The 27,888-nt window shown below is 33.6% G+C and overlaps 1 protein-coding gene across 1 annotated transcript in view; it reads right to left on the minus strand.

Annotated features, from left to right (window-relative positions):
• The window catches only part of LOC124359416 (DNA repair and recombination protein RAD54B-like), a 53,320-nt gene extending 26,111 nt beyond the window's left edge, over window positions 1-27,209 (minus strand). Inside the window, 13 exon segments of the mRNA XM_046812146.1 lie at window positions 939-1,030; window positions 1,033-1,072; window positions 1,364-1,569; window positions 3,012-3,135; window positions 6,088-6,252; window positions 7,002-7,149; window positions 10,989-11,191; window positions 14,387-14,596; window positions 15,355-15,450; window positions 16,633-16,732; window positions 18,706-18,928; window positions 26,652-26,772; window positions 27,103-27,209. Of these exon segments, the coding sequence (XP_046668102.1) occupies window positions 939-1,030; window positions 1,033-1,072; window positions 1,364-1,569; window positions 3,012-3,135; window positions 6,088-6,252; window positions 7,002-7,149; window positions 10,989-11,191; window positions 14,387-14,596; window positions 15,355-15,450; window positions 16,633-16,732; window positions 18,706-18,928; window positions 26,652-26,772; window positions 27,103-27,168 (1,794 nt within the window). The 5' untranslated portion in view covers window positions 27,169-27,209.
• Between the last annotated feature and the right edge of the window lie 679 nt (window positions 27,210-27,888).

Raw genomic sequence — 27,888 nt, forward strand, 5'->3', positions numbered from 1 at the left:
GTTAATATCCTTAATATCTTCTTTTGTAACAATAAAACATTTAATACACCTATACCATTACCACAGTACAAAATACCGTACAATAACACAGAGTGAAAAAAGCATAATAACATTGTTTTAAAAAGTTGGTGGGTACAATTTCTCTTAATCTTCTAATCAGGTACACTACTTTACAAAGTTTACTACAAACATGTTCTATATGTGTATGCCAAGATAATTTTGGGTCAATATAAAAACCTAACAATTTAACAAGTTGTACAAAGTCTACATTATTACTATTGAGAAAACTATTGTTTACAGAAAAGTTTATTATTTGAGTTTTTTCCACATTCAGTAAAAAAATAGCATTAGAGACAATGAACTAGAACTATTTAAATACTATTTAACTGATAGAAATCAAATAGTTGTTCAGGACACAGATTAGTCTGATTTTAAAGTTACTTAAGTTGTGAGTAGCACAAGGTTCTGTTCTGGGGTCTGTTTCATTTTTGATCACTCTAAATTATTTTCCTGCCAATGTTCCTGGTTTATTAGTGTTGTATGCCGATGATACAACTCTCCTGAATTATAGAAGAAGTTTAGATGAACTTATAAGGGAGGAGGACCTGGCTTTAAGAAGAGCTCTGGAGTGGTTCGAAGCCAACTTAAGCTATGTAACAAATTACCAGAAAAAGCATGGTCTGTACCTATAAAATAATAAGATTACCTGAGAACTTTAAAACTGTCTTTAAGACTGACAGATTTGTAATAAGAAAATGGTAAATTGTAAATCTGACTGTCAATTACATACTGTGTTTAAAGACAATACAAATTCTTGATTCTCTCCTATTAGTCAGTCAGTACATAATACTAAATTACCAGGTTAGATCTAGATTGCGGATATGTTATCAAAGAAGCCAGTGACACCTTACACTAAACTAATTTCACACAAATCTCACATTTTCCTTGTCAGTATCTCTGTCTCTGAGCAACACAGGATGATTACATATTTTCTTGAGAGCTGTGATAACAGCCAAATGGCTGACCTTCTTCTCTCTTCCCAGCAAGAGATGGCTGATTGAAACAACTTCAACTGACATCAACAGAACAGTAAGTATTAGTACAGAAAGAAACAAGCCACAACACTTTGTAATATGTGGTATGTAAATTTAAGATCTGTTACATGTACAAGATAGAGCTAAAAGAACTTTAAAACAATAAATTTTATTTTCATAAAAGTTTGTATAAATTATTCTTTTAATTTCTCCTTTTTTGCATGTTCAAACCATTTAATTGTCTAAAGAATCAAATGATAAAATACTTAAAGTTCTTCAAATCTGAAGTTTTGAATACAAAGTTTATGGAAGAAATAATAAAGCAGTACCTGCAGTTGTGAAGGCTTGCAGAAGACCACGTATTCGTGTTTGCCTGGAAGGTACTGATCTAGGATTGCGTGAGTACGACGTAATACAAACCCGGAAGTCACTTGTGACAATTCGTTTGCTTTGCTCTCCCCCATAGCTTTCACATCTTCATCACAGTCAGGCTGCCTGGAGGCCAAGATATTTTCTTCAAAATTGTGACGAAACTCTGGAATTTGTTTGAATTCAGGATTAAAGAACAAATCATAAGGTTCTAATGCTTCTATAAAATTCAGAACAATACAAGAACAAAAATATACCGCACAACTAAACTGTAATAAAGAAATAACAACAATACTAACAAGAAATTAAGGTTGTCTTATTGTATATTGTTCATGCCCAGACAACAATGTGTCTGAACTTGCTCCTTCATTTCTGTTGTTGAGAAAATTGTTCTTGATAATTCTAGAGAGAAAAACACACTGTATACACAAATACATATTTTAGGAACCAAATTCTAAAATAGTATGAGACCATTCTAAAAATAAACAGAAAGATTGAAGAATTCTTGAAATATTCTTTGGATTTCTTGAAGGCTTTAAGATATTATTGATATTTTAGGTTAATATTAATTTAAATTATGCCGCATTCATAATTTCAAACAAAATCTGAATACCATAGAGGGAAAGGACCTCTGATCAATCCTCCTTAGAAAGTATAACAATCCTAGAGAGTTATTTTATTCATACCAATCTATTTACTCTCTATGGTGTTCAGATTTTGTTTGAAATTATGAATGAGGAATAATTAAATTAATATTAACCTAAAATATCAATATTATCTTTAAGCCTTCACGGTTTTGGACGTAATATTACATTCATAGGAATTGCGTAAAGTGTGTTACTGACGTATTATTAGGCATCAGTATATTGTTACTGTTTTATTCTGTCTGCCGTAATATTCCACAAGAAGCATTTCTATGACAACCATGTGTTGGGCAAGTAATCCTGGCTTTTTCAACTAGATATCAGCACTTCCTTTGTCCTTTGTCATGAGTGTTTGCATCTTGGTGAGTTCACTGTACTCACACAGTGCAGACAGCTACCGCATGTTCTTGCATGCCATCCATCCTGGAGTATTTTGGTTTTATTTTTAATTTTTATCATACCATGGAAATATCCTATATACAAATAGACAATTGGCTTCATTTATATGATGATGATGACACAGATGCGAATAGTGAAAATGACTTCGTGGAAAATATCTAAAAATCTTTTACAGACGCAAAAAATATTTAAAAAAAAGTATATACTAAACTTTACAAACCTGTCACTGTAAAAACAGCAACAAAAAAATTCAGCAACATAACATAGTTTAAGATACAATTAAGGGGTTAATCAAAATTATTGTAAAAATATAATACACTTGTTATCAAACTATACAGTAAATTGTTTAGAATCTAAACATTATTAACTGGTAACAACTCACCTGCTGTGATTAAAGATGTCAATAGAACGCTAAACATGACAGGAGGGTATTTATCTTATCCAAATATTTTAATTATAACTCTATAAAGAATTAAGACATTGAGATAGAAAAATACTCACTCATAATAATGTATTTAAATCTAACTGTTCTGCACAAATAACTTGGGAGTTAATAAAAGCTTACCTGTGTACGTGCCGAGTATTGTAGGATTCACAAAATTTACCAAGGAGTAAAACTCCTGAAGGTCATTCTGCACAGGAGTGCCAGACAGCAGAACTCTGCGACTGCAAGGGAGTTGATTTAGGAGCTGTAACATCAGGTGACATCACTATAACTATCGCAAAATCTTTGTTTTAACACGTTCGCTGCTAAAAATCCCTATATAGAGTTCCGTATATGCTGAATATCTTTACATATATTTTTACTTACTTTTGGTTGAAATATGATAAGTACTCATTAGTCACAAAATTTATCACTCTACCATTTTGGGAATATGGGAACTGTGGTTACCACTAGCTCCTGGAGACAGTTTTCCTTGCCAGTGGTAACTCTAGTTACCGCTCGCACTAGGGAACGCCCTTTTATGGCAGTGGGAATATTCCAAATGAATACATCATAGCTAAGTAAACTGTATTTTATTCGTTTTAGACAAACATAAACAATTTATACGTAAATGTATAAACCAAAACGAATGTAAAAGTTTATTATAAAAATGTAAAAAAGTGTACTCAAGTACGTACTTATTGGTTGCCTTAACAATTCCCTCTAAAAAATCTATCCACAAGCAATGTGCAAAAACTAATTGGAGGTTTGTCATCTGGCAAAGGAACTACAAATTTTTCCTGTCTAGTAAAGGGAATATCTGTCATTCCAATCCGGTTGTGAGTGCTCCATTGGGGTGGGTTGGTCTCGTAATCAGGATCCTCAACTTCCGTGTCTGTCTGGTACTCTATATTGTCCATGTCGTCATCTGAACCCAATACTGGCTCTGTTGAACGCCTAGAATTTGGTTATTGTACATCACTTGGTCCCGGGGGAAGATCCATTATGTTACACAATTACTTATTACTAACAAAACTTTAAAAATAATGAAAAAGTCTTATGTGTAAAGAAGTGCATAAAAACATGGGAAAAGAACCTTCCGAGGAGCGAGAAATACGGCGTTATGATAGCTTGAGTGCTGGCCACACACTGACCTCATTTCAGAACAAAGACTCTGTGGTAACCAGTGTGCTTGTGCAGCGTAGCAGCGATAACTAGATTTACCGCCCGCAGTGAACGTGTTAACATGAATTTAGCACCAATTTATTAAGACTGTCTCTTGCATCAAAAGTTCTTTTTCCTGACATAAAGCCAAATTGTGATATACTTAGGAAGTCATTGGTTTCCAAAAAAATGCTTATTTGATCATACACCAAAATTTAAAATAATTCTGACAGTATTGGTATAACAGATTCTGGGTGGTAACTATTTGGCTCGTTCTTGCTCTCATACTTAAAAATAGGACAAATACGAGTTATTATAAATTTATTTGGGAAAATTCTCTCAAGTAGACAGAGATTTAAACAGTATGAAAAATTATCTACCTGTTTTATAAGAAAGGAGTTGTGGACACAACTAGATAAATTTGGCATCCCGAGAAAATTAATAAACTTAGTTAAGATGAGTGTCACAGAGTCAAGAGGCTCAGTAAGAATTAATGGTCGGGACTGTGTACCTTTTGGGATAAACTCAGGAGTCAGGCAAGAAGATGGTCTTTCTCCAATCTTATTTAATATTGCCATAGAAGAAGCACTTCAGAGTGTAGCAGAGAGGGATTTAGGGGTGGAAGTTGGAGCTAAACTAAACATCCTAGCTTTTGCAGATGATGTCATATTTGCAGAAAATGTAGATGATTTGAGGTCACTAACTAGACTATTTATGAGTGAGGCAGAGAAAGTGGGGTTGAAGACGAATGATGCAAAAACTAAATATATGCACTTTAGAAGGAATCAAAATCAAAGAGGAGGACCCCTACAAATTGATGGGCATGTTTTCGAACAAGTGGAGAACTTTAAGTACCTTGGGGTCACAATATCAAATAAAAACACAGATGAACCAGAGATACAAAATAGGATCAACTCAGCAAATAGATGTGTATATGCATGCAATAGGATACTTTCAACCAAATCTCTCACTCACAAAACTAAAACTAGAATATACAAAACAATTATATGTCCAGTGCTTTTGTACGGATCCGAAATGTGGAGGCTAAATAAGAAGGATGAGAAAAAGCTTCTAGTTTTCGAGAATAGAATTTTACGTAAAATTTATGGGCCATCATATGAACAAGGGGTATGGAGAAGAAAACATAATAGAGAAATCAGGGAGCTCTACAATAGTACGGATGTAATAGGAGAAATAAAGTGCAGAAGACTCCGTTGGGCAGGCCATGTTTTGAGAAGAGAAGAGGAATGCAAACTGAGGAGGGTAATGTACGGTAACCCATAAGGAAGACGACCCCGTGGGAGACCGAAAGTGAGATGGTGGAACCAGGTGAAGGCTGATATGGAGAAGGTGGGCGCTTCAGAGGAAGATGCAGAGGACCGTTCAAGATGGAGGAGCTTTGTTGGTGCGGCTAAATATCACCTCCGATATAAATGGCCCTGGGAGTAAGAGTTTATAAGAAAATTTGACGTATCATAAAGATCACAGCTGTTTTTTTACATATAAAAAGTACATTTAAATTGGTTTTCTTCTACATTCTATATTTCTTCTATATATTCTCGTACATACACAATTAACTCAAATTGATTGAATCAAGCTCATTTTAAATAACCCAATATTGGATTAGCCAAATATAAACCTAAGTTTGGAAAGATGTTTGGGTTATTTATATTTGTTACAGTGTGTAATGTTTGTTTTCACATGTTGGTATATGTGGTTTACTCTGAGAAGGCCATTAATTTAATTCTTGAACTACTTCCTTTCTAATTTAAATTATATAAAACCTAAATTTAAAAAGCAAACAAAAGTTCATTCAGTCCCAAAAATTGTAATGATTCTCAAATTTTGTAATAACAGTAAAATAACATAGAAGCTTAATATATGTACTAGCTAAATAAAGCCAACATTTCTTGATTTAAAATTTTTGTAACTGAATAAACTCAATATAATTAATATTGATAGTTATCTGATAACAAATATCATTGAATTAACAAAAGTTTTACAATTCACACGATCATATTGGAGTGCTTAATTATGTTAATTGGTGCCTTACTGTGGAAGCACGTATAGAATTGTTTTTCAAACGATGTCCTTCATCGCAGATAATGAGATCAAACTGTGTGGCTGCCACATCATCATAGCAACGTACAAACATTTCATATGAGATTATCATCACTGGAACATTGATTTGCGTCAAGAAATCCTTGGGCTTGTTTTTCTGAAAAATAGATATATAATATTTTTTAATGACTGAAGGCTATTTTCGTAGCATTAGCCTAACATAATTATTGCAATTTCAGTAATTGCTATTAAACCTAAGGGAAAGTGAAGCAGTTTGTTAGGTACTTGCAAGGTATTATGAATGTCTCTGCAATGGACATTTAGTTAAGTAATTCATGAGATATCAGTAGCTACAATAGTTAATAAAATTAAGATCACTAGTGCTATATGTGGAGAGTATAAGCAAACGCTTATATAGTACACTGTTCTAGTACACTAACTCATGTACAAAAAGTGTGGTGGTTTGGAAGTCACCTTTAATCCGTTGGTCCCCAGGTTAAGTATTAGAGAGGGCTTTTTAGCCCTAACTTCACCTGGTAAAATAAGACATCTTTACTTTACTTTTACTTTAATTTAATAAGTCTAAAATGAATTTTCATTCAAATTCTATATTTTTACGCTTTTCTAATTTTTCAATGAATTAAAACATAACAGATATCCCATTTAACTTTCATAAATATTAGAAAAAATAATTTCCACTTAATCCCATCTAGATTAAAAGAAAAACATCTATTATCCATCTCTTTTTGAACTTTGTGGGTTGGTAGCTTACTTTTGAAACAATGTAACCATCTCTTTAGTGAATAAAAGTACATGAATCAACAGTTATTTTTAAAAGGTTTTTCAAATTTTCACAAAATACAAAAAAATATTTGTCAGGTTGTTAACAACAATAATAACAATAACCTGGTCAACGACAAACACATGGATGTACTCTTTGCCCAGCCACCGCATGAACTCTTGGTACCAGTTACGAGTAAGACTGGAGGGTGTGACAATCAGGACTTTCTTGAACAACGGCTTGTTGCCGTAGAGTCCTTGACGTAGCAGGGTCCTGCAAAACATACACTTTGGTTAATACCTACAATTATTTTCTCAATAAACAACAAGGATATAATGTGCAAACAGGTTGCTAAAGAGACATAAAACCAAAAAACATAACAAGTATACAAAGATTCTTGTCTACAACCTGGTATATTTTCAGCGACCGGCAGATAAGATATGGAAATTACGTTCAAATTAATATAGTTTCGAAAAATGGTGGAACAATTGTACCGAACTTCTACTGCAAATACTATATTACCTTCCCTCCCCGGTTATGGGAGGGAGGGGGTTCAAAGGTACATTTTTTACTTTCCTGTCTGTCAAGTAAATGGCCCTGGTTTCATTTGTTTTATGGGAAATCATGTTGGCAACAAGAAAAACACAGTATAAACAAATTAGTCAACAGATCATTATTATATGATAATCTTATGACATTTTTAGTGTCATCAAAGTAAAACACAAGATGAAGTTACTTTGTTGGATTGGTTGGTTTCATACACAGCTTGAACATTACAGCTTAACATACAATGTCATCTTCATATGCTAAACAGTAAAAGGCTTTTAAAAATGTGCTTTGTTAACTACTTATGAAAAATGGGATGAAAGGAGCATGCACCTAATATATGGTAGTTTGATTGTTTGTATTACCTCACTTGCTTTTAAAGACAAATATAATGTTAAAAATTTACAAATACAAAATCACTTTATTTCCAAATACATTAAAACATATTGAAACGGTGTAACATAATTTAAACAAAAACAAACTTGTTCAAGTAGTGGATTTTGGAACTCAGCCACTGAGTAGAAATGATTGCTGATTAACCAATCAGTAAGGGCATTCTTCAATCTTCCTATAGAGAAATGTTTTATTTACTCTGACAGCACATTATGCAGCTTCATGCATGTAAGAGGGTTTCTTCTCTTATTGGGAGAGGTGGTCAGCTGGAACATAGTATCTTAACTAAGAGTTAAGTTTAGGAAGGAGATTGTCAATATGCTGTGACCAGGAGAGGCTTTTATCAACAATGATCCCCAGAAACTTTACTTGGGATTTTCTGTCCTCTTCCGGAACTGATGGGACTTCTTCGCATCTTCTCTCAAAAGCTAGTTGGTTTGTCTTCTCTGGGTTAACTACAAAGTCACTTGAGTGGCAATATTGATAGGCCATGTTTAATGCCCTGTAACATTTTCATCAAGATTATGTTTTTTCCCCACTCAAGAGTGAGGTGTCATCATTTCATCAGCATATATCGAAGTTGTGCAGAAAGTTTCAAGGTAATCAGGTAGGTTATTTGTAAACAGTATGGATAATACTGGTCCCAATACTGACCCCTGAGGTACTCCTCGTTTTACAAGTAGAGCTCTTGATCTGGTAACTTCAGTAGCCCCATTTCTTGTTAGTTTCATCTCTGGTTTTCTAAATAGCTTCTGAAGTTTTACATATTATAAGGATAAAGAAATTAAGGAGAGTGAAATAGTTTCAGAGTTAAATTTGGTTACGATTAATAAACTGATAGATGAATAATTAAAGAATACTGACATACTGATCAAAATACTTAATAAAGACCTCATTGAAACTCAAGAAGAAATAAAAAGAAAATTCATTTAGAATATCTTTTGCTGTTGAAAGTAGAAGAAATTGTGAAACTTAAGAATAAAAAAGACTTTGATCTGTATCACAGGAAACTTGTGCTACAGTGGTTAAGAAAAACAAGCATAAAAATATAAATAGTCTTCCTTCTAACTTTCTCATTAGTTACAAAAATATATAATTAATGAAACACACAGAAATTAACACTAAAGAGAAGAAAGTTAAACAGAGAACTGAAGAAAAATTATATAACAATAGTTTTCTTTAGAAAAACTCCTTTGCTATTCTTTCTAAAAACCAGTTGGAAAAATAATGTAGGGTGCAGATAATCACGGTAAAAGTTTAAGTTGACATCTGAATAAGACAAAGAACTCTTTAGAATAATTTTTTTATTACTCCAGTAGGTTGTGCTAAACTAATACGAAAACAGAAAATATTAATTGAGAGAAATTAACCAAAAAGGACTATTTAGTGATTATATTTAGAATGAGTAATGTGGCCAAAAATGAATCCAAAGAATTTGTAAACTTAATAAGTGGATTTCTTGAAAGCCACTGGGTGAAAAAATTTTATGAGAAAGTTTGATGTGATCAGCGAAAAGTAAGTACTTACAACGCAGCTGGTTTGTGTCATCATTAATAAAGATCTTGAACAGGTGAGGACCCAATATGGGTCCTTGTGGAACCACAGATGTGGCTTCGAATAACCGAGAGAGAGATTCATTAAAGCGAAATTGTAGTGTCCTACCACGCAAGTAACTTGAAATCCAGTAGAGCAGTCTGCTGGCAAATCCAAATGTTTCAACAACACTGTTTGACTGATACGTCTGAAAGCCTTAGCAAAATGAAGTTTAATAGCATTGTCTTAAAAGCGCTCAACAATGGCATCAAATATGTCAAACTTGAAGATCAACAAATTTGTGACTGAAGAGTGTCCTTGCATAAATCCATGTTGACGAAAAGTAATGTGATGGGAAAAGGAGAAATGTGTGCTATGAGGAAGACCTTTCCAAATAGTTTGGCGATAACTGAAATTATAATAATGGGGCGGTAATTCTTCACGTCATTAACTGGACCCTTTTTGTGTATGGGAACAATGAAACTTCTTTCAATGTCATTATGAAATATGCCATCTCATAAAGACTTATTGAATAGTCTAGTAGTACGATATTCTTATCAGTTGACAGCATTATTTCGTTACAAAATATAAAGTAGATAGTCTCACAAAATAAAGATGTGTCTAGTTTCCAAAATATTTTACTAGGAGTTCACTAGATTCAGTACCTTTTCTGTTTTGTAGTAGCGATAAATCATTTTTCATTTCATATACCCTGTACGTCTGTACTATATGCAGATGATAGAATTATTTAAAATTACAATAATATATATATTTAATCATACTACCACCATATTTACTTTTATTTGATTTTAAATGGGGAAATTGTGGCGTTATTGACATTACCATGTTTGTATAAAATGTACTTTTACCTAATGTTGTAAATGTCTAAATCATTACACCTGTTTTATGGGATATTAAAGGTGTGATAGCAGTAGGCCATTTAATTATTAGAGAAAGTGACGTTGTCCATTGCATTGTCATGAGTGTTTAAAGACAATAAAGATTTCTTGATTCTGTTATATAATATTATGAAGGGTAATTTGACTATATCTATTGTACTCTGTGTTTAACAAAATAAAAGTTCTTGATGCTTGAATAACTAACAATATCAGTCATATCTGTTCAGGTGTTATTGCATAACACTGTTTCCTTATACGTATATAAAAAAACTAAAAATAAAATAAAGGTAACAAAAACGGTATTTATGAGAAATTTGAATCTTCCTATTTACAAACATATGAGTTTTATTGCAATTGGTTTACTTCTTCAAAAATAATGTAATTTGAGACAATATAAGCTCATCAGAGTCCAGCATTGTCATTTTAACAATGGCTTACACTGCCCGTTATCTCTAGGGTCTGTGTAAACAATAGCCTGATTCAATACTAAACATTACCATACTGCAGTTGTAATTGCAGATAAATTTAGAGAAGAACTTCCCACTGATATTTTCATTATTTTTTCTTTAGATTGGTAACAGATGTTTTTGGACCAACCGATTTTAGGTACAGCTTCAATTCCCCACTCCCTTCCTGGCTGCATTGTGAACAATTTTCAAATATATTTTAACCTCCCTCTTAATACCTTCCAGCATTTCACCTCTAAGATTGACATGAATATTGGCTATAATTGAACCTTACCAAACAAGAGTGATACACTGCAGTGTCTTCCCCAGCCCCATCTCATCTGCCAGGATCGCTCCCAAGTGGTGAACGTCCCTGAGGCCGGTGACACAGCGGTACAAGAATACCACCCCCTCTCGCTGGTGGGGACGCAACACCCTGGCTAATCTCGGCTCTACCGTCACTTTGTTCACATGGGCCCCACTCTTGTTGAACTGCCACTAAATAGAATAATCATATTTTATTCATTTAAATCACAATACTTTAGCAAGGATATTATTACATAATTCATTAACTGTGTTACACCCTTTTCATTAATAGTTCATACAAAAATATTTTATTAAATATCTGTTAACCCTTCAGCTGGCTGTATAGTAATTTCTGTATAGGATTGGCAGGCCCATTTGGACAGATTTAGAAGGATTCTTCTAAACTGTTATAAATTATACATGCTTTATACAGAGGTACACTTATTATACATATGTTTGCCAAAGTATGAGGTAAAACTTGAATATTGAACTGAAAAATATTAATATTCATACAAAATAATTACTGTACCTTGCAAAAATTAATGGTAGCAATTTCAGTGCAAAACCACAACTATCGAGTTTCCTTTTCGTGTATTAAAAATTCTTTGAAAAATCCAAAACAGCCAAAAGACACAATTTACCATCTAATAAGAAAATATGTAAACCCTGTAAACATATAAAAGATGTAAATATTATACTAATTTATACAAAAAAGTAGCAAATTGACCAAACATGTAATGGATTTTTGATAGATCAATGTAAAATATTGCTACACAAACACAACAAAATTTATATCATAGTAATCCCAAATTTATGTTCTATTAGAAAGATACAAATTTAAAAATCTTAGGAATAAAAAATTACAAAAAATGTTAATATTTAAAATTTTAATAAAACTTTTATTAAATTTACGTTTTTAAAGATTTTGTTCCTAAATTCAATCATTTTCTCAAACAGTGTAGAACCTAAGCTTTTTCATTGATATATGATACAAAATGAAAATTTCTTTTTGGTATAATGCTTGGGAATATAGATATTTTTTACCCGTCTCACAACTAGCGGCTAGTGTTGCCTATGCAACTAGTTTATAAGTTGCTGAAGTAGTGATGAGGTTTATCGAAAATTTCAATTCCTATTAGGCGTAGTTTAGTTATTAGTTCCTTGGGAACTTGTAGATATCACATTTGTCGGGTTTAAAATCTCATTTGATGGTTACATACGTTATAGTAGCGGAGATGTCACCGTAACTCAACATGAGTCGCTTGCTATTACAAAGTGAACTTAAAGGAACTCAGGAGGATTAAGGAAGTGTCCCTGATTACATTATTTTGTCTTGTTGTGACGTTTGTGTTTTTACGACTACAGAGCATCTAGGAGGTCAGTGCCACAATAGCATGTTATTGCAAACTTTAGTAGCATTTGTGATTTATTTAATCTAAATTGTTAACAAATGGTTAGTGATCTTTCACCATACAAATAGAAATTGTATTAACTTAATACAGACAATTAAATTGATCACATGAAATGACGGCTACTACTTAAAATTAAAACAATGACATACTCTTTGAAATGTGTTACAACTAATGTAATATTGGGTACTAATGTGTATATTTGTATAAACTGCAAAAGAAGCATTCAATATGAGACTTCTATTAAAATGTTTTATTAACAGTAAGAGTAAATTTGCAAACTGCTCAATAACAAGACCACTTCAAAGTATGTGGCTATTGTTTTAAACAATTTTAAAGTGCAAGATAATATTAAAACGTTCACTTTGTATTTTCTCTAGTTTCATAAATAACAGAGTTGTGAATTTAAAAAAAGTTTAAACTGTCACCATTTTGAGAAGAAATTGTGTATCAAGCTGGCCAATGACCCTCATCAAAATATTTAAAAGGTCAAGTTTTCTACCAAGTTTGAATTTGTTTCAGCATTGCTATAGTCAGTTCTTCATCATAGAAAAGTTTTTATGGGATTTACATGTAATAAATATCTGGAAAACTGTCAAAGATACAAGAAAATTGTTGATTGTAACATTTTTTATAAATCTTATGTGCATTCCAGAATATTTTTTGTTTTTTCTGTAGGTTCATAAATATGAAGTTGAGTATCTTTTTCAAAGTTTAAATGGCTGCCATATTGAATGAAATGGCGTACCAAGGTGACCAACAAACTGGGTCTATACTAAGATCAACTTTTGTACCAACTTTCAGCCTGTTTGGGTTTATATTTTGACAGTTATTGTTTACACAAACTGTATTATAAATATATATGTATATACTTTTTTAAATTTCTTTACCAATTTAATTGGGGCTAGAAGTAACAGGAAGTAAATTTTACATTTATCACAATAATATGTATTAATAAGTAAGCACAGTTTCCTCACGGGGAACTGACTAAGCACATGACTTATTTTGCTTAGTTATTTCTTGTGTGCAGCATGATTCACTCATAACTCAGACATACACAGTTGTATCCTTTGTTCACGCTAATTTCAGTTGCTGCCGTCATATATATCCAATCTGATAATTTGATCAATTTCACCTAAAAGCTCTTGCATTAACTAAAGCTTAAAAAACAGATGCCTAATCCCACCATGATCATGAGTTACCAGTGAGTTATACTGCACTGATATACAAGGTGTATTCATAAAGTAAGAGCCATCTGCTTGTATTTAAATATTAGCGCTTTGGAACACAGTTTTACTCCTGCAGCGCCATCTACTGATTCATTACGAAGCTGATTTATTTCGTTTCAGAAGTCATCTGCTAGTCAGTGCACGCAAACAACAATATCCATGAAAACTGTTGATTCCACCAGCTGTGAAGTGCATTCTGTGTTACGATTCTTGTGTGCGCAAGGATCGTCAGCTGCTGAAATTCATCGGGAGTTATACCTTGTTTATGAACCTACAGTTATGAGTGAAGGGAAGGTTAGACAATGCTACCGGGATTTTAAAAATGGATGAACAAATGTCTGTAACAAAGAGGGTTGTGACCAATGAAATCGTTTTGCAAAGAATGTCCAGTGGACGAGAGTTTTTGGGCCGTTACCAACAAGACGGAGAGGATTTGTTTTCTCACATGTTACCAGGTACGAGACGTGGATATCCTACATCAATCCAGAAACAAAACAGCAATCAATGCAGTGACGACACTCATCTTCACCAAAACTGAAAAGTTTTACCAAACTCCATATACAAGTAAAAAATGTGTGACTACTGTTTTTGGGATACAACGGGTTAAAAATACGGACTTTAAATGATTAAATGGGTTTAATGACTTGAATATGCATTATAAATAAAACTTAAATAAATACAATGTTTTGTTATATAAATAAAACAAGAGTATCTAGAAAAAACTACTTTATTTACAAAAAATCAGACACCTGATGATCCAAGTCAGGCTCAGGCAGCACTAGGGGGTCATAAGGTTGGGTGACAGGGGTCAGTGGTTTCCTCAGTCCTCCTATAGAGATCTGCGGCCTCAGGGATCCTGACACTTTTGGTCTCTTGAGTGGACCAGGCGGAGGAGAGGGGCTGTCTGAGGCACGTTTGTTACTATCCACAATCGCTGTTGTTGTCACTACATCAATTATCTGCAACAATCAATGATGAAGTATACAGCTAAAACAGAAAAAATGTTACCATTGGTATTTTTTAATACAATACTTTTTACACCATAGATTCTGTTTTTGCAGTAGTAAACCTATTACATAAAAAAGTGCATAAGAAACAAAATAAAAAAAAATGTAACAACTGATAATTTGAGTCAAAATTCTGTTTCTGTAGCATTCTGAAATCTCACAAGAAGATTCTGTGCAGAACTAGAGCAAGAATGTTAATGCTCAGTATCATATTTGAAGGCTTTCTAGAAGTTTACTATTACTTTATTAGTTTACTGGATTTTACATACAATTTTCTGCAACTACTGACTTGTATATCAATTTTGCCAGTACTAATTTACATGCAAAATCACGTTAAATCGAACGTAAAACAAAAAACATACGTTCACATTACGTTTGATTTAACATGATTTTACATTGATATTCTGACTGTCCCAAAAGTGTGTTAGAACCAGCACGTTCATATCTACTTATATTTAGCCTTACTGACCTTCCAGCACTTCAGCGGATCTCCAAATATCCAAAGGATAGTTAACTTAGAGCTGATCTCAACATTCGTACTGAATCAACCCTTCTCACCATAGTTAAATTGTGTATCCAAAGGAATTACCAAGGGAACTGCTGTACCATTAATGGTAAGAATAAATTAACCTTAGTTATGAAAACATACAAATAATAAACAACTTTCTAAAACATAACAAAAGAACTCCCTAGTACAAAAAAAGACTTACCTCAACCTCTTTGCTACCAACAAATAGTCGAGATCCCTCTTCTAACTCAGAATTTTTCTTTCCACTTCCTCTTCCTAGTATATTACCATCACAGTCCTGCAAAAATCTATATTTTACTTAAACTGTCAAGTTAAAAATGACATGTATTACCCAGTAACTTTTAACCATCAGCTACATACAATACTTTAGATGGTACTGACATACATTCTAATCTAGATTTTAGTGATATGTTGTTGTGTATACAATTTTAGTAAATCTTGAAGCCAATAGACACATTCAAACTTAACTGCTAAGGTTAAAAACCTTTTGTAATTATTTACAAAGAAAATGTCCATGTATACCATTCCTAAATAGACACTGGACAGAACATTAACCTGTTGACGAGTGCCGCAAAACATACCCAAATGAGTGCGCACGGCCTTTGCCGTTTGGTCCCATATGAGGGAGCACGGCATTTTCCGTTGCATACTAATGACTGTCAGTTCGTTCTCACTGACTTACTGTGACGTCTAGCAGAGATTTTTGGAACTTTTCAGTTGTTCTTAATGGTGTCGCTGATCAGTGTTGCTAGTCCTGTATCGTGATGGCACCTGGTGATAACTTTTAAAACTATTTTACAGAGGCGGGACACAAGACCTGCTACGCCTCCAAGGTCGCCATTTTATAAGGCCACTCCCCCAGAATGACACAAAGAAGCGTTAACTACTCAGGCAGTACTTTGTGTGCAAACACACTCGAACTGGACAAAGAAGAAAAGAAACCAGCTATGAATGTTCAACATGTGAGGTCGCCCTTTGTATATATCCTTGTTTTGAGTAGTATCACACACTAGCAAAGCTCTAAAACGAGGTTATTGCTTTTAACAATCTACAATGTATTTTTATATACATTTAAACTATAATAAACAAGTTTATTAACATTTTTTACTCCCTAAAAGTTGTCACTGGTCAATGAGGCACTCAGTATGGACCGTCATAGCGGCACGACAGATGCTGTGCGCACTCGTCAACAGGTTAAACAGAATTCATACTTTAACTCACATGTACATTATCTTTATTGGTTTTTTAAAATTAAATACTCTTACTACTGGAATGTGCTTATAAGAAGTAATTTATTGAATGGTAAACATTGAGTCTAATGTAAAATGAAATAAATGGTACCACCTAGTTGAAACAAACATTCTCCTCGATGTAGTAGCAAAAAATACTCCTCAAAGAAAGTCAAGATCTTTAGTGGAAAATAAATTAAATCAAGATAGATCAAATTTAGTATACTTACTTTAAGTGTTAAAGCTTTCTCCCCAACCTCCAGTATACCATCACCCTCCCATGTCTTATGCTTCTTTTTGGATGGTTTCCCGTACACAACATTAAAGATTCTGTAAAATTCCAAATTAAATAAATAGTTGCACTCTGTAACAAACTGGAAGGATGGCTTGTACAGGTCTTGTATCCTGCTAAGCTCAAACTAGGAATGTTAAGAGCTTGACAGGAGACACCTAGTCCACCGTTGTTCAAAGCAGCATAAAGAAAACCTGTGGGCATATCTTCTTATAGCTGAGCCGAATTATACTCATCATGTAATCTCATGAACCACTTCATACACCAAACTATTGTCGTCATACTTATAGAAATAACACAGTGGTTTACATTTTCAAAAGCTTACAAAACTTTAGTGAGTTACAAAAGCATTACGAAAGAATCCAGTGTGAACTACATTCTAGAGATAATCCCCATGAGTAAAGTCATCATTAACACATCAGAATGTGTTGGTACAATAAATTGCAGCCACCTTCTGAAGGCACTCAGTTCAGATCTTACAGTCTGACAACCATTAACATATTACAGTGTTACTGATAGAATGAATGTCAATCTTCTGAACAGAACAATGACAATTATGATAGTAACTAAAAATGTTTTCAGGGAGTCTACCAAAACCACAAGAAATACACAGAGAGGGTACATATGCTAGAACCTTATTTCACTGCTTGAGGGCAGCACTATAAAGTCCAGATGATGACAGATCAAAGGATTCCAGAGGAAGAACAAACCATGCCAATGAGAACAAGAAAACCTCCTAAGATAGGACTTGGTGTTTGATTAATGAATAGACCCCAAAGCTTTGTTATTGTCATTACATAAAGAATTATTCAGTCACACAAAAAAGAAACTATCTTGTAGCTCTGTTCATATTTTTCCTGCAGACCACTTGTGAACTTGTATATTTTTAACACTTTGATATCTGACTTCAGGGTTGTACTTTCAGCAATAACTAACATAACAGGGATTCCTGTACATGGCACTATGTTTAGGCAGAGATGACAAGTGTGCGGTATGTATGTGAGACTTTTAAATTCCATCAGATGATGAACTACCAAATCCTACTCTTTGAGAATTCATACCACATCTTTGGGATCTGAATATGCTTTTCACTGATGAATACTTATGCATATTTTCATAGTAAAAGGGGTTTTTTTAAGGACTCAAACAGTCACATTAATGTAAGCACAGGTATGAGGCAGAGGTGAATTTGGGGGAGAAACAGTGGGGTGATCTTATCCCTGATAGTGTACCTCCAAATTGTTAATTATATCACTATGGAAAGGGTCAACTGATAAAAGAGAACTTTAGGGAACAATGTGACACACCATCACTCTAGCTTAGCGCCAGCTTATGTTACTTCTAGTTAGCTAAAACATTCCATGATTAAGTTTATAGATATCAGTCCCAACCAAGACGGAGGTGCATGGGAGCAAAATTTGGCCATGCAAGTAATAGCCAAATCTGGAACAAGATCTGCTTGGTGCTGTTTGCATATGAATTTTGGGGACCATTTAGAGGAAAAGTCAAAACTCATCTTAATGGTTTACCGGAAAGTACTAATAGTAATATAACATATCTATTCCCAGATATTTCTAAGAAAAAATCAGAAATTATACTAATTAATTCTAATTTCTGGAACAGTAAAGTTAAGTTGTAACTCAACGATTTAATCAAAATCTGTGTGTTTACCACATTAATAGTAAATCAAAGCCAAATCTAAATTCAAAATAATTACTTACTGTTAACTTATAAAAGTTACTAAAATATCACTAAGAAGCTCATAAAAAAAAACTAACGAGATTAGTTGACCAACACAACAACCTATATCGTTTCATAGAAGTTAACATTTTGTTTCCAATATTATTGTTTTTTAAAAATTAAACATAACAGAAAACTAAAATCCTTGTAATTCATTCATGTTTTTTACGTTACTTCCAGCCACTTACTTTACTTTTTCAACTATTTAATAAAAATAATTTGTTATAAAAATTGTAGCTGATTTGAAATGAATTGAAAAAATAACTCTAACCTTTTACTACCAGTACTCAGACTTATGGGCGACTCCTGGTTAAATACACTTTCACTGAGGACTCCAGGAGGATTTAGATGGTTAGAATCTTCAGTGGACTGAGGTGAAGCATTGGAAGAGGGCTCCACTGGAATATCCTCTGAAGACTGCTTCACTTTAGCTATGAGACTCAGGATACTCTTTGTGGAACGAGCAGCATTTTCAACAGGACTTCCAGTTGTGGCTTGAGAAAAAACACAGATCTTAAAATTAAGACTAAAGCTATAAAAAACATTTTAAAATAAATTATTTTGTGAACTCATGTTTAAAAAATCTGTATGTACGGATGCAAACGTTAAGGAAGTCTTAAAATTGATCTTGGGGTATGGTGGATAGTATGACTTTGAATAGAGATAATTGGCAATTCCATTTTCAAACTATAAAAAAATAATATATTATAAATGGTAAGTTTAAAACCCCACTATCCATTTACTGAGTAACAGAATTATTTTAAATTCTAGTCATTCTCTCCTTTCATACAACAGAGATTTGACGTGTGACAAAGTAACACAACAGTTATTTTACAACAGCTATAGTGTGACAACTGCTGTAGAGCTAAGCTTATGTATAGACAATAGACAATAGACAATAGACAACTCTTTATTCACATATTCATCAAGAACAGTAATGCGTCAAAAAATACATAGGTTATAGTTGGTTATTTAAAAATTCTGCCTCTGAGTAGAAGGGTCGTTCCAGGAGCCAGGTCGTCAGCTGAAACTTGTGAAAACGTTTTGGTTGTTCTCTCTTGAGGTGTTCTGGCAGGTTGTTGAAGTATAAGGCACCTTTATAGCTGGGTTTTTGTTCAAACAGTCTCAGATGATGTTGCGGGATTGTGAAATCGGTTGCATGTCTGGTGTCGTACTGGTGTTGATCCCTGTGTCTAGGTTGTGCTGTTGTGAAGGTGTGAAGGATTACTTCTCGGATGTAAAGTGAGATGGCTGTAAGAATTTTCAGTTCCTTGAAAGACTCTCGACAACTGTCCCTGTAGTTTAGGTTAGCCAGGCATCTAATTGCTCTTTTTTGTTTTAATGAGTACTTTATCTAGGTTGTTTTTAGAAGCTCCTCCCCAGGTTGCAATGCCATACCTAAGGTGGGACTCAAACAGAGCAAAGTAGGCCACTCTGGCTGCCTCTGAGCTGCACACCTTGCTTGGTTCTGCGTATGACGTAGATCCCAGAGCATAGTTTCTTGCAGAGCTGGTCTATATGAGGTTTCCATGACAGCATTAGAATCAATTATGATGCCCAGATATTTCGTGGTGTTTTCAGTTACAAGTCCAGTTGTAGCGATACAGCAGTGTCAGTTTGTTTGGTGGTGAAAGTCATCTGTACTGTTTTGTTTTCATTCAGGGCCAGATCGTTGGAGGAGCAGTATTGCTTAGTCCTGTGGAATTGTGTACTGGCCCTTTCATTTAGTAATTCTGGTGTCTTATCGGCAAACGTTAGGACTGTGTCGTCGGCATACATGACGGTATGTTCATCTTCACCAATCCAACTAGGGAAGGTCGTTCGTGAGAAGGAGGAAGAGGACTGGTCCCAGTACAGAGCCCTGCGGTACACCCCTTTGTATGTTAACAGCTCTGGATTGGGCCTTATATCTTGTGCTGTTTTTTGTATAGGCTATTTCCACTATCTGTTTTCCTATCACTAAGGTAGCTGTTAAACCATTTTGCTGCTTCCTCTCCCACACCCAAGTTCCTCAGTTTGAGCAGAAGGAGGTCATGGTTCAGGCAGTCAAAAGCCTTGCTGAAATCAAGGAACAGGCTTGTAGAAATGCAGCCATCTTCTAGTTGGTTTAAGATGTGCTCAGTCAGTTGAATTACAGCTGTAGTTGTAGATCTGCCTTTGAGGAACCCGTGCTGCTGTTCAGTGAGGAGTCCATGCTGATCTAGGTGATGCAGCAGTTTGTTTAACACAATCTTTTCAACGATTTTAGAGAATGTTGAGGTTAAGAGAGATTGGTCTGTAGCTATTTCTTTCCGTAGTTGGTCCGCTCTTGTATTTTGATAGACCTTGGCAATCTTTAGCTTATCTGGAAATATACCCTGTGAAAGTGATTTATTAAGTCTGTTAAAGGTACTAATATTTCAAATTTGATGATTTTTAACATTTTGGCTGAAACCTCATCAATTCCAGCTGAGTCTTTTTGTTTCAAAGAGTCAATGGATGCTTGAACTTCTTCTCGAGTGATTGGTCCAAAGTTAAGAATATGATGTGTTGTTGGTGGAGAAACTGGTAGGGTATTCATTATCGTGTTACAACTGTTTCTGTAGTGTTCTTTCAGCTATTGTTTGAGAAGAATTCAATTGAAAGAGTTTGAGACTTTTCTTGGGTCATCTATCATTCTGTTGTTAATTTGAAGGATGAACTGGTTTTTCGGTGGTGGGACTGGCTCTTCTTTCACAATTTATAGTATACCATAAAGCTTTTGACTTGTTTTCTGAGCTATTGATGTGGGCGGTAGCGTTTTCTCTTCGGAGTTTTTTTAGATGTTGATCGTACTCTTTCTTCTTAGCCACTGTTCTAGTTTTTTGTCCTCATCTAATCCGGTTGTTTGCTGTTTATCAAGGGCTTTTACATACTCGTTCTTGAGCCTGGTACATTCTTGATCCCAGCACTGTGTTCTTTTATGTTTAACTCTTGATGTCTTCAATGGGCAGGCATAATTTAGGGCAGATTGGATTATACTGTTGAATCTATTGTATGCTTCATTTACAATCATGAGTTATTATTACACTTTCCCAGCTTTGGGCTTGTAGTTTGTGCTTTAAGGAGCTCTATTGCATTTTTATTGTAGATTCGTTTTTTTTCTTTAATTTTGTCTGTTGTTAGTTTTTTAGTGTGTACCTTTGCTAGTTGCGCTGTGTGGTCTGAGAGTCCTGTTGCTATGACCGAAGTATGTATTTGTTTGAAGATTAATATTTGTACATATCCAGTCTATTGATTTGCTGGCAGTGTGTTCTGGGTGATTCTTGTAGGTGGCAAATTAATTCTGGTGATGTTAAAAGGAGTTAGGAATTCTTCTATTTTTGCTTTATCTGTGCCGTCAGTTAGAGTATCTACATTGATGTCCCCCATTATCAATACCTGTCTATCAGCAGCAAGCACTCTTTCTAGTTGTTCTGTAAGAATGTCTATGGCTTGGTCGAGGTTTGCACTTGGAGGTCTGTATACACCTAACACCAGCAGAGGTTGTTTGCTGACTTTGACTTCAAAGAGTGCTGTTTCACAGGTCAGTTCTGTTTCCTCATTACTTGTGCGTATGAGTGAGACATTCTTTTTCCAGACCATTTTTTACATATCCTACCACCCCTCCCTTAACGTGGGTTTTCCTAGAGAAACCCCCATCAGTGAGTAGCCTTCTATGCATGTGTGTTTTGGAGATTTTCATGAGAAAGGCCCATGTTCTGTTATTACAATGAAGTCGGGGTTCTCATCTTGTAGAAAGTGTGCTAGCCTATCAGTTTTGTTGGATAGCCAGTTTATATTTTGATGTAAAATTTTCAGTTGGTTGTTAAAAGTTCGTTTTTCTAGTTTATTGTGATTAGGTATGGCCGAGAAGGATCTGTTAGTATTGTTGATAACTGTCTGGTGTGTTATATTGCTTGTGGCTTCAGTTGCACGTTCTTGTTGAAAAAGTATCTGGTATAGAGGTTAAGTGAAAGAGACAAATTTTTAAAACATTGTTTTAGATATTACACAATCTCTTCAGGTTCAGGTGTCAATCACAGATTTCAGGGATCTATCCAACGGCACGGTTTTCGGATTACAGAAACTTGGAGATGGCATCAAGGCACAAAAAATTTTTAACCTTGACTACTTTTTAGTCCTAACGTAGTATCTTTAGTTCATTTCATTTCAGAGCAGAATGTTATTAAAAACAGTGTTCCAAGAGACCATGGTTAGCCAACGAACCTATTGTAACACTTTTGTAGTTTAAACTTTTTCTGTTGCGAATTCCATATTTTCTCTCATTTTAAATGTCAATAAGTTCATTTCTATACTTTCAGTTAATTTCATTAAATATACATGTATAAAAGCAATAAATGTTTGTAACATTAATTTTTTATTCCAGTTTTGTAATTCTTCTACAGTTGATTAAAATAAAAACTTAATATTTTATTGTTCTTATAATAATATAAAATGCTGTAACATTTTTGGCATAAGACTGATTTTTCAAATCACCCCAGTATTTAAATGAAGCTAGTTCTATTTCGGTAGGAGAGCAATTATTGTAAATATAATGCAAACAGTCGCTATTACAATAGTATGACATCATTTGCTGCCACAAATGTGCCTACAACAGTTGTATTAATCTAGCTTCTGTACCAATCTCTAATAAAGATGCACTATTTTAGTAATGAAATATTATATTTTCAATGTTTTAAGCAATATAACATAAAACAGTGTATGTTTCCACAGTCTGGATGTGTGATAGGGAACTTGCCTACAAACGACTCTATCTGCACCTCATAATTGGTGGGTTCTAAGTGAATGTGGCAGTGACATAACTAAGATTTGAATTTTGTGGAGGATAAATCTGGTTGAATAGTACACCCACCAGGTAGTATGGAATAAATTTAAATTTGTGTTAATTAGATAAACCTAATTCAAGGTAAAACATATAACTGTTGCATTAATTAAGAAAAAGTTGGATTGATATTATACAAAAATTTAATTTAATTTAGGGCTTTTTTAGGTTGGGGAGGGGTTCTATCCCCTTCATCGTAGTTACAACACTGGAATGGAAACTCTGTAAAATACATTTTGAAGGCTAGGGCAGATAAGATGGCTGTACATAAAGGTGTTTGGTTTTTAAATCAACATTTCGATAAAACTTTCCCTAGCCATTCTCTTTAAGAAATTATAAATGTTGTTCAGTTTGGTTTAGAGCCCGTACCTGAAGATGTCTCCTGTGCCTTGTTGCCTGATGGCTTTCAGAATCCCATTTTGCTGCAATTTCCCTCAGACGTTCAACAAACAATATATCATCCCTATGAACATTATCTGAATTAAATGGCATTTTCAAGGGAGCCTTGCTATATTATTGGTTATTTGTTACTGGTAATTCAAGTTAGCCATAGCTGGTACTCTGTACGGACTTCTGTGTGAGCTGGAAAGTGATTCTTGAATAATTGTTAGATGGAGGAGTACATGGTAGACTGGGGTCAATAAATTTCTTCTACTGTTCAGACTGTTATGTTGGCAGAGGGTGGCATTATTCTTGGCCACTCACTAAAATAGGATCTTCATTAGTAAAAAGTCTGATTCGGTACTAGCCACCCATCAACATCACTTCAGTGGTAGACATCACCATAAAATTTTAGCCCACTGCCATTGAAAATAAATGACATAGATTTTGCCACCATTGCTTACTGTGTTATGTTACAGTCTGAAGTGTTATTCTGTCAGAGGTAGTCTTGATGTGGGCTCTGAAATAGAGGATCCAAGAAGGTTCCAAATAGTGAAGGATCCTTTAAACCATTGCTAGCACTTGAACATTTTTTACTCATTCAACGGCTTAACCATAGCTTTGCGTTTAATAAAATTACTGTTCAATTGTTTTTTTAATTATTTGGTTCATTGCTATATTGCTGCATAGATTCTACATTGCTTAGTGTTTCTACATACTTAAATAACTACATGCTACAGTGCATGAAGTTAGTAGGCTAGACTTTTCACCATCCCTGATTCTTGATAAATGGCTAAAATTGTATCATCCACTGTCTTTATACCAGTTCTCTTTCTGACTGGATTGAGAATGCTATTGTTTAGTCTCAAAATCCCATAACTTGTGTTTGTGGAGAACAACAGTTTATTATACTCATATACCTGCAGGAGAATTGGTGATGGAGAGAACTCTCAGTTAAACAGAATGTTTTGAACTGAAGGAGAATCCAAATGAAATTAAATTCTTAATTAGCCCTAGAGAACATGTTACCACGTTATAAGGCTCATCAAATATATGAGAAACTTAAATAATAATATAAATAGATTTAATCTTACAATAAAATTATACTAAATTTTCAAAATAATTTTAAGTATGGTACATCATGTAATTAATATGTACACAATTTTTAAGAACCTCGTGAATCTGGTTTAAAATCATCAAATGAATATATTTCATTTTCCAGCAAACATTTTTAAATAACTCTTTTGGAGGAATTTAATGTTGGAATCTACTTCCACACTATTGGTAATTTATTGAAAAACATTGGCTGAAAATTATTTTTAAAGTGAGTAGTTTTGTGGATTGGGACAGGAATAGCATTAATATTCAATCTGAAATAATTATGTTGAAAAATGAGAGGTTCGGTTTTCACATTTTTGTAAGTGAATTAGAATTTCCATTATATATACGCCTCTCACTGTCAAAATTCAAAGATTTTGAAAATGGTTTGTGTATAATTGGTTAAAGTCTATATTGCTGTAGATGGAGCTTATATTGATCACTTTTAACTTAGATGAAAAACATAAAACCAATATTTAAGACTTTTTATTGTTTTGTGAGGCCTTTCGACAGCGAGGCTAGGCTGTCTTATTCAGACACATCACAAAAGTAAATACAAAAAGTAAATTTGATTATTAATAATGGTTAACATATGTGATTTAATATTATATTGTCCTGTGTGGCGTAGTGTGTAAATACAATTAAATTATTACTGGTATTATACTATATCAATTTTGAATGTTATTTTCGTAATCTTCGTTTAAGTAATATTGAATTTTGTATTGGTCCATCTTCTTGATTTAATAGATCTTCTGTATTTGTTTGATTCATGTAATATATTTGCAGTATTCAACAAAAATGAAAACCTTACTAACTTTATAAATTTGCAGTATTGAACAAAAATGAAAACCTTAATAACTTTATAAATCACCTAAATTCATTTTACTCCAGCATTAAATTTACTCATGAAATTGAATCCAACAACTCACTACCATTTTTAGATATTTTAGTAATAAAAAACACAATTATTACTAAAATATTACTATATATATACCGTATATATTTGAATATACTATATAATACTATATAAAGTATTACTATATATTTGAATACACAAATATATTTGCAGTATTCAACAAAAATGAAAACCTTCATAACTTTATAAATCACCTAAATTCATTTTACTCCAGCATTACATTTACTAATGAAATTGAATCCAACAACTCACTACCATTTTTAGATATTTTAGTAATAAAAAACACAATTTCAAAACGATTAGAATTCGATATATATCGTAAACCAACACATACTGATCGTTTTATAACAAATGACTCAAATCATCCACCAACACAAAAACGAGCAGTCTTCCATTCATTGATATATAGATTATTAAACACTCCTCTATCACAAGAAAAATTCAAAAAAGAACTTCAGTATATAAAAGATGTTGCCGTTTTGGATATAAAACAGATTTAGTCGAACATATATTTAAAAAAGCTAAAAAGAAACATGACAAAAAGTCAAAGACAACACTTTTACCTATTAAAGACACAATAGGTAAATAGGTAATCAGTGAGGCTGTTCTTGTTTATCAATACCACTGTGTTTTTAAGATATACTGTCACTTGATGCAGAATCTGGACATATCAGAACACAAGATACTTATTAATAAATTTGCAAGATCCCTAATTTTTTCGGTATTATGGATACTATTCTAAATCAATCAGTTTACAGTTATTAATATAATTTACTAATACACAGCTGCCACATGAATTAGGAGAGAACACTACAGAAACATCCCCAGTATAACTCACTGGTTTGATTTATATTAATTCTTGAACAATCTTTAATCAGAGCTCAACAAGTCATACCTGAAAATCTTTGCAGACATGTTTAACTACAAACAAGTCACTTTTGTACAATAAGAATGTAATTCATGACAAAATTTAACTTACCAGGAGATATTTTCTGTTCACCTTTGTTCATTGAAAGGACTGGTGGGCAAAATCTTCCACCAGTTTTTGATGGTGCACTTGAACGTCTCATTTTAATCTTGATTAATGAACATTGAAAAATCTGGAAAAAATAATAAGATATTGTTAAAAATACATTGATAGTCTTAAAGATTTGTGAGTCATCTATACATAATACTATAGTTCTAATGAACTGTTGCCCCAGGTTGGTGCATTGTAAAATTTGGCAGGACTAAGCTACTTAAGATTTTATAGGGACAAATTTAAAAAAAAGGGAATCCTTAGGTCTACTGGTTTCTACAAATATGAGCGGATGAATCTTGTTTATTCCATCCACACGTTGTTGACCATCCGGATATTAGAACTAGTTGCTGAGTCTAAAAAGTTGTCACTACATTTAACAGTACAATGCACAAAACCATATTCACTCAACCCCAATTATGTCTTCTATATGTATATGGTTGTCCACATAATGCATTTTTCGGCAGTGTACCAACATCTTGAAGCCCAGAAAAACACGATTGTTATCTTTTAAAGCAATTTCATTCAGATTTCTAAAGTTTACAGTAGTTTTGAATTTTATGTAATCAGCTGTTTTAATGTATTCTCAAAATATTATTTAAAAAATTCATTTGTGTGCTATTTAAGTACTATTGACCCAACTACAATGGCAATGAACTTTGTTATTCGTGTAAAAAGCTGTCAGATAGGCTACACATAATTTAAAATAGAAGTAAGTTTTATAGTGCCTTTTGCATACACTTATATAGTTTTTAACTCATTGTTAAATTATTACTTTTTAGATAGGCTATAATATAATAGCTGAAATATACCATAACATGAAATAGGCTACCTATAACGTAATTCAGTTTGTTATTAATAGGTAGTTTAGATAATCAGAAATATCCATGACTTTATTGTAATGGTGGCCGCTTATCATACTGCACCCCACTTATTAAAAAGAACATATTTTTACTATCTAAATGTGTTTACAGTTGATATAAGATAATTATTGAAGTGAAAACTTCTTTAGGCGCGTTGAGCGTTTTGGTAGAGGGTAAAATCCTCGGTTCGCGTCACCGACATGCTAATGATACTAACCTGCATGAAAAAGTTAGTCTCGCTGTGTTTTTTAACCGTAGACTTGGCCGCGGACTACTAGCCTGCATGAAAAAGTCAGTCTCGCTGTGTTAAAACTGTCCCGGCGGAGTATGAAAAC

This window comes from Homalodisca vitripennis, chromosome 4 (assembly GCF_021130785.1).
Source record: "Homalodisca vitripennis isolate AUS2020 chromosome 4, UT_GWSS_2.1, whole genome shotgun sequence".
Classification (NCBI taxonomy): domain Eukaryota; kingdom Metazoa; phylum Arthropoda; class Insecta; order Hemiptera; family Cicadellidae; genus Homalodisca; species Homalodisca vitripennis.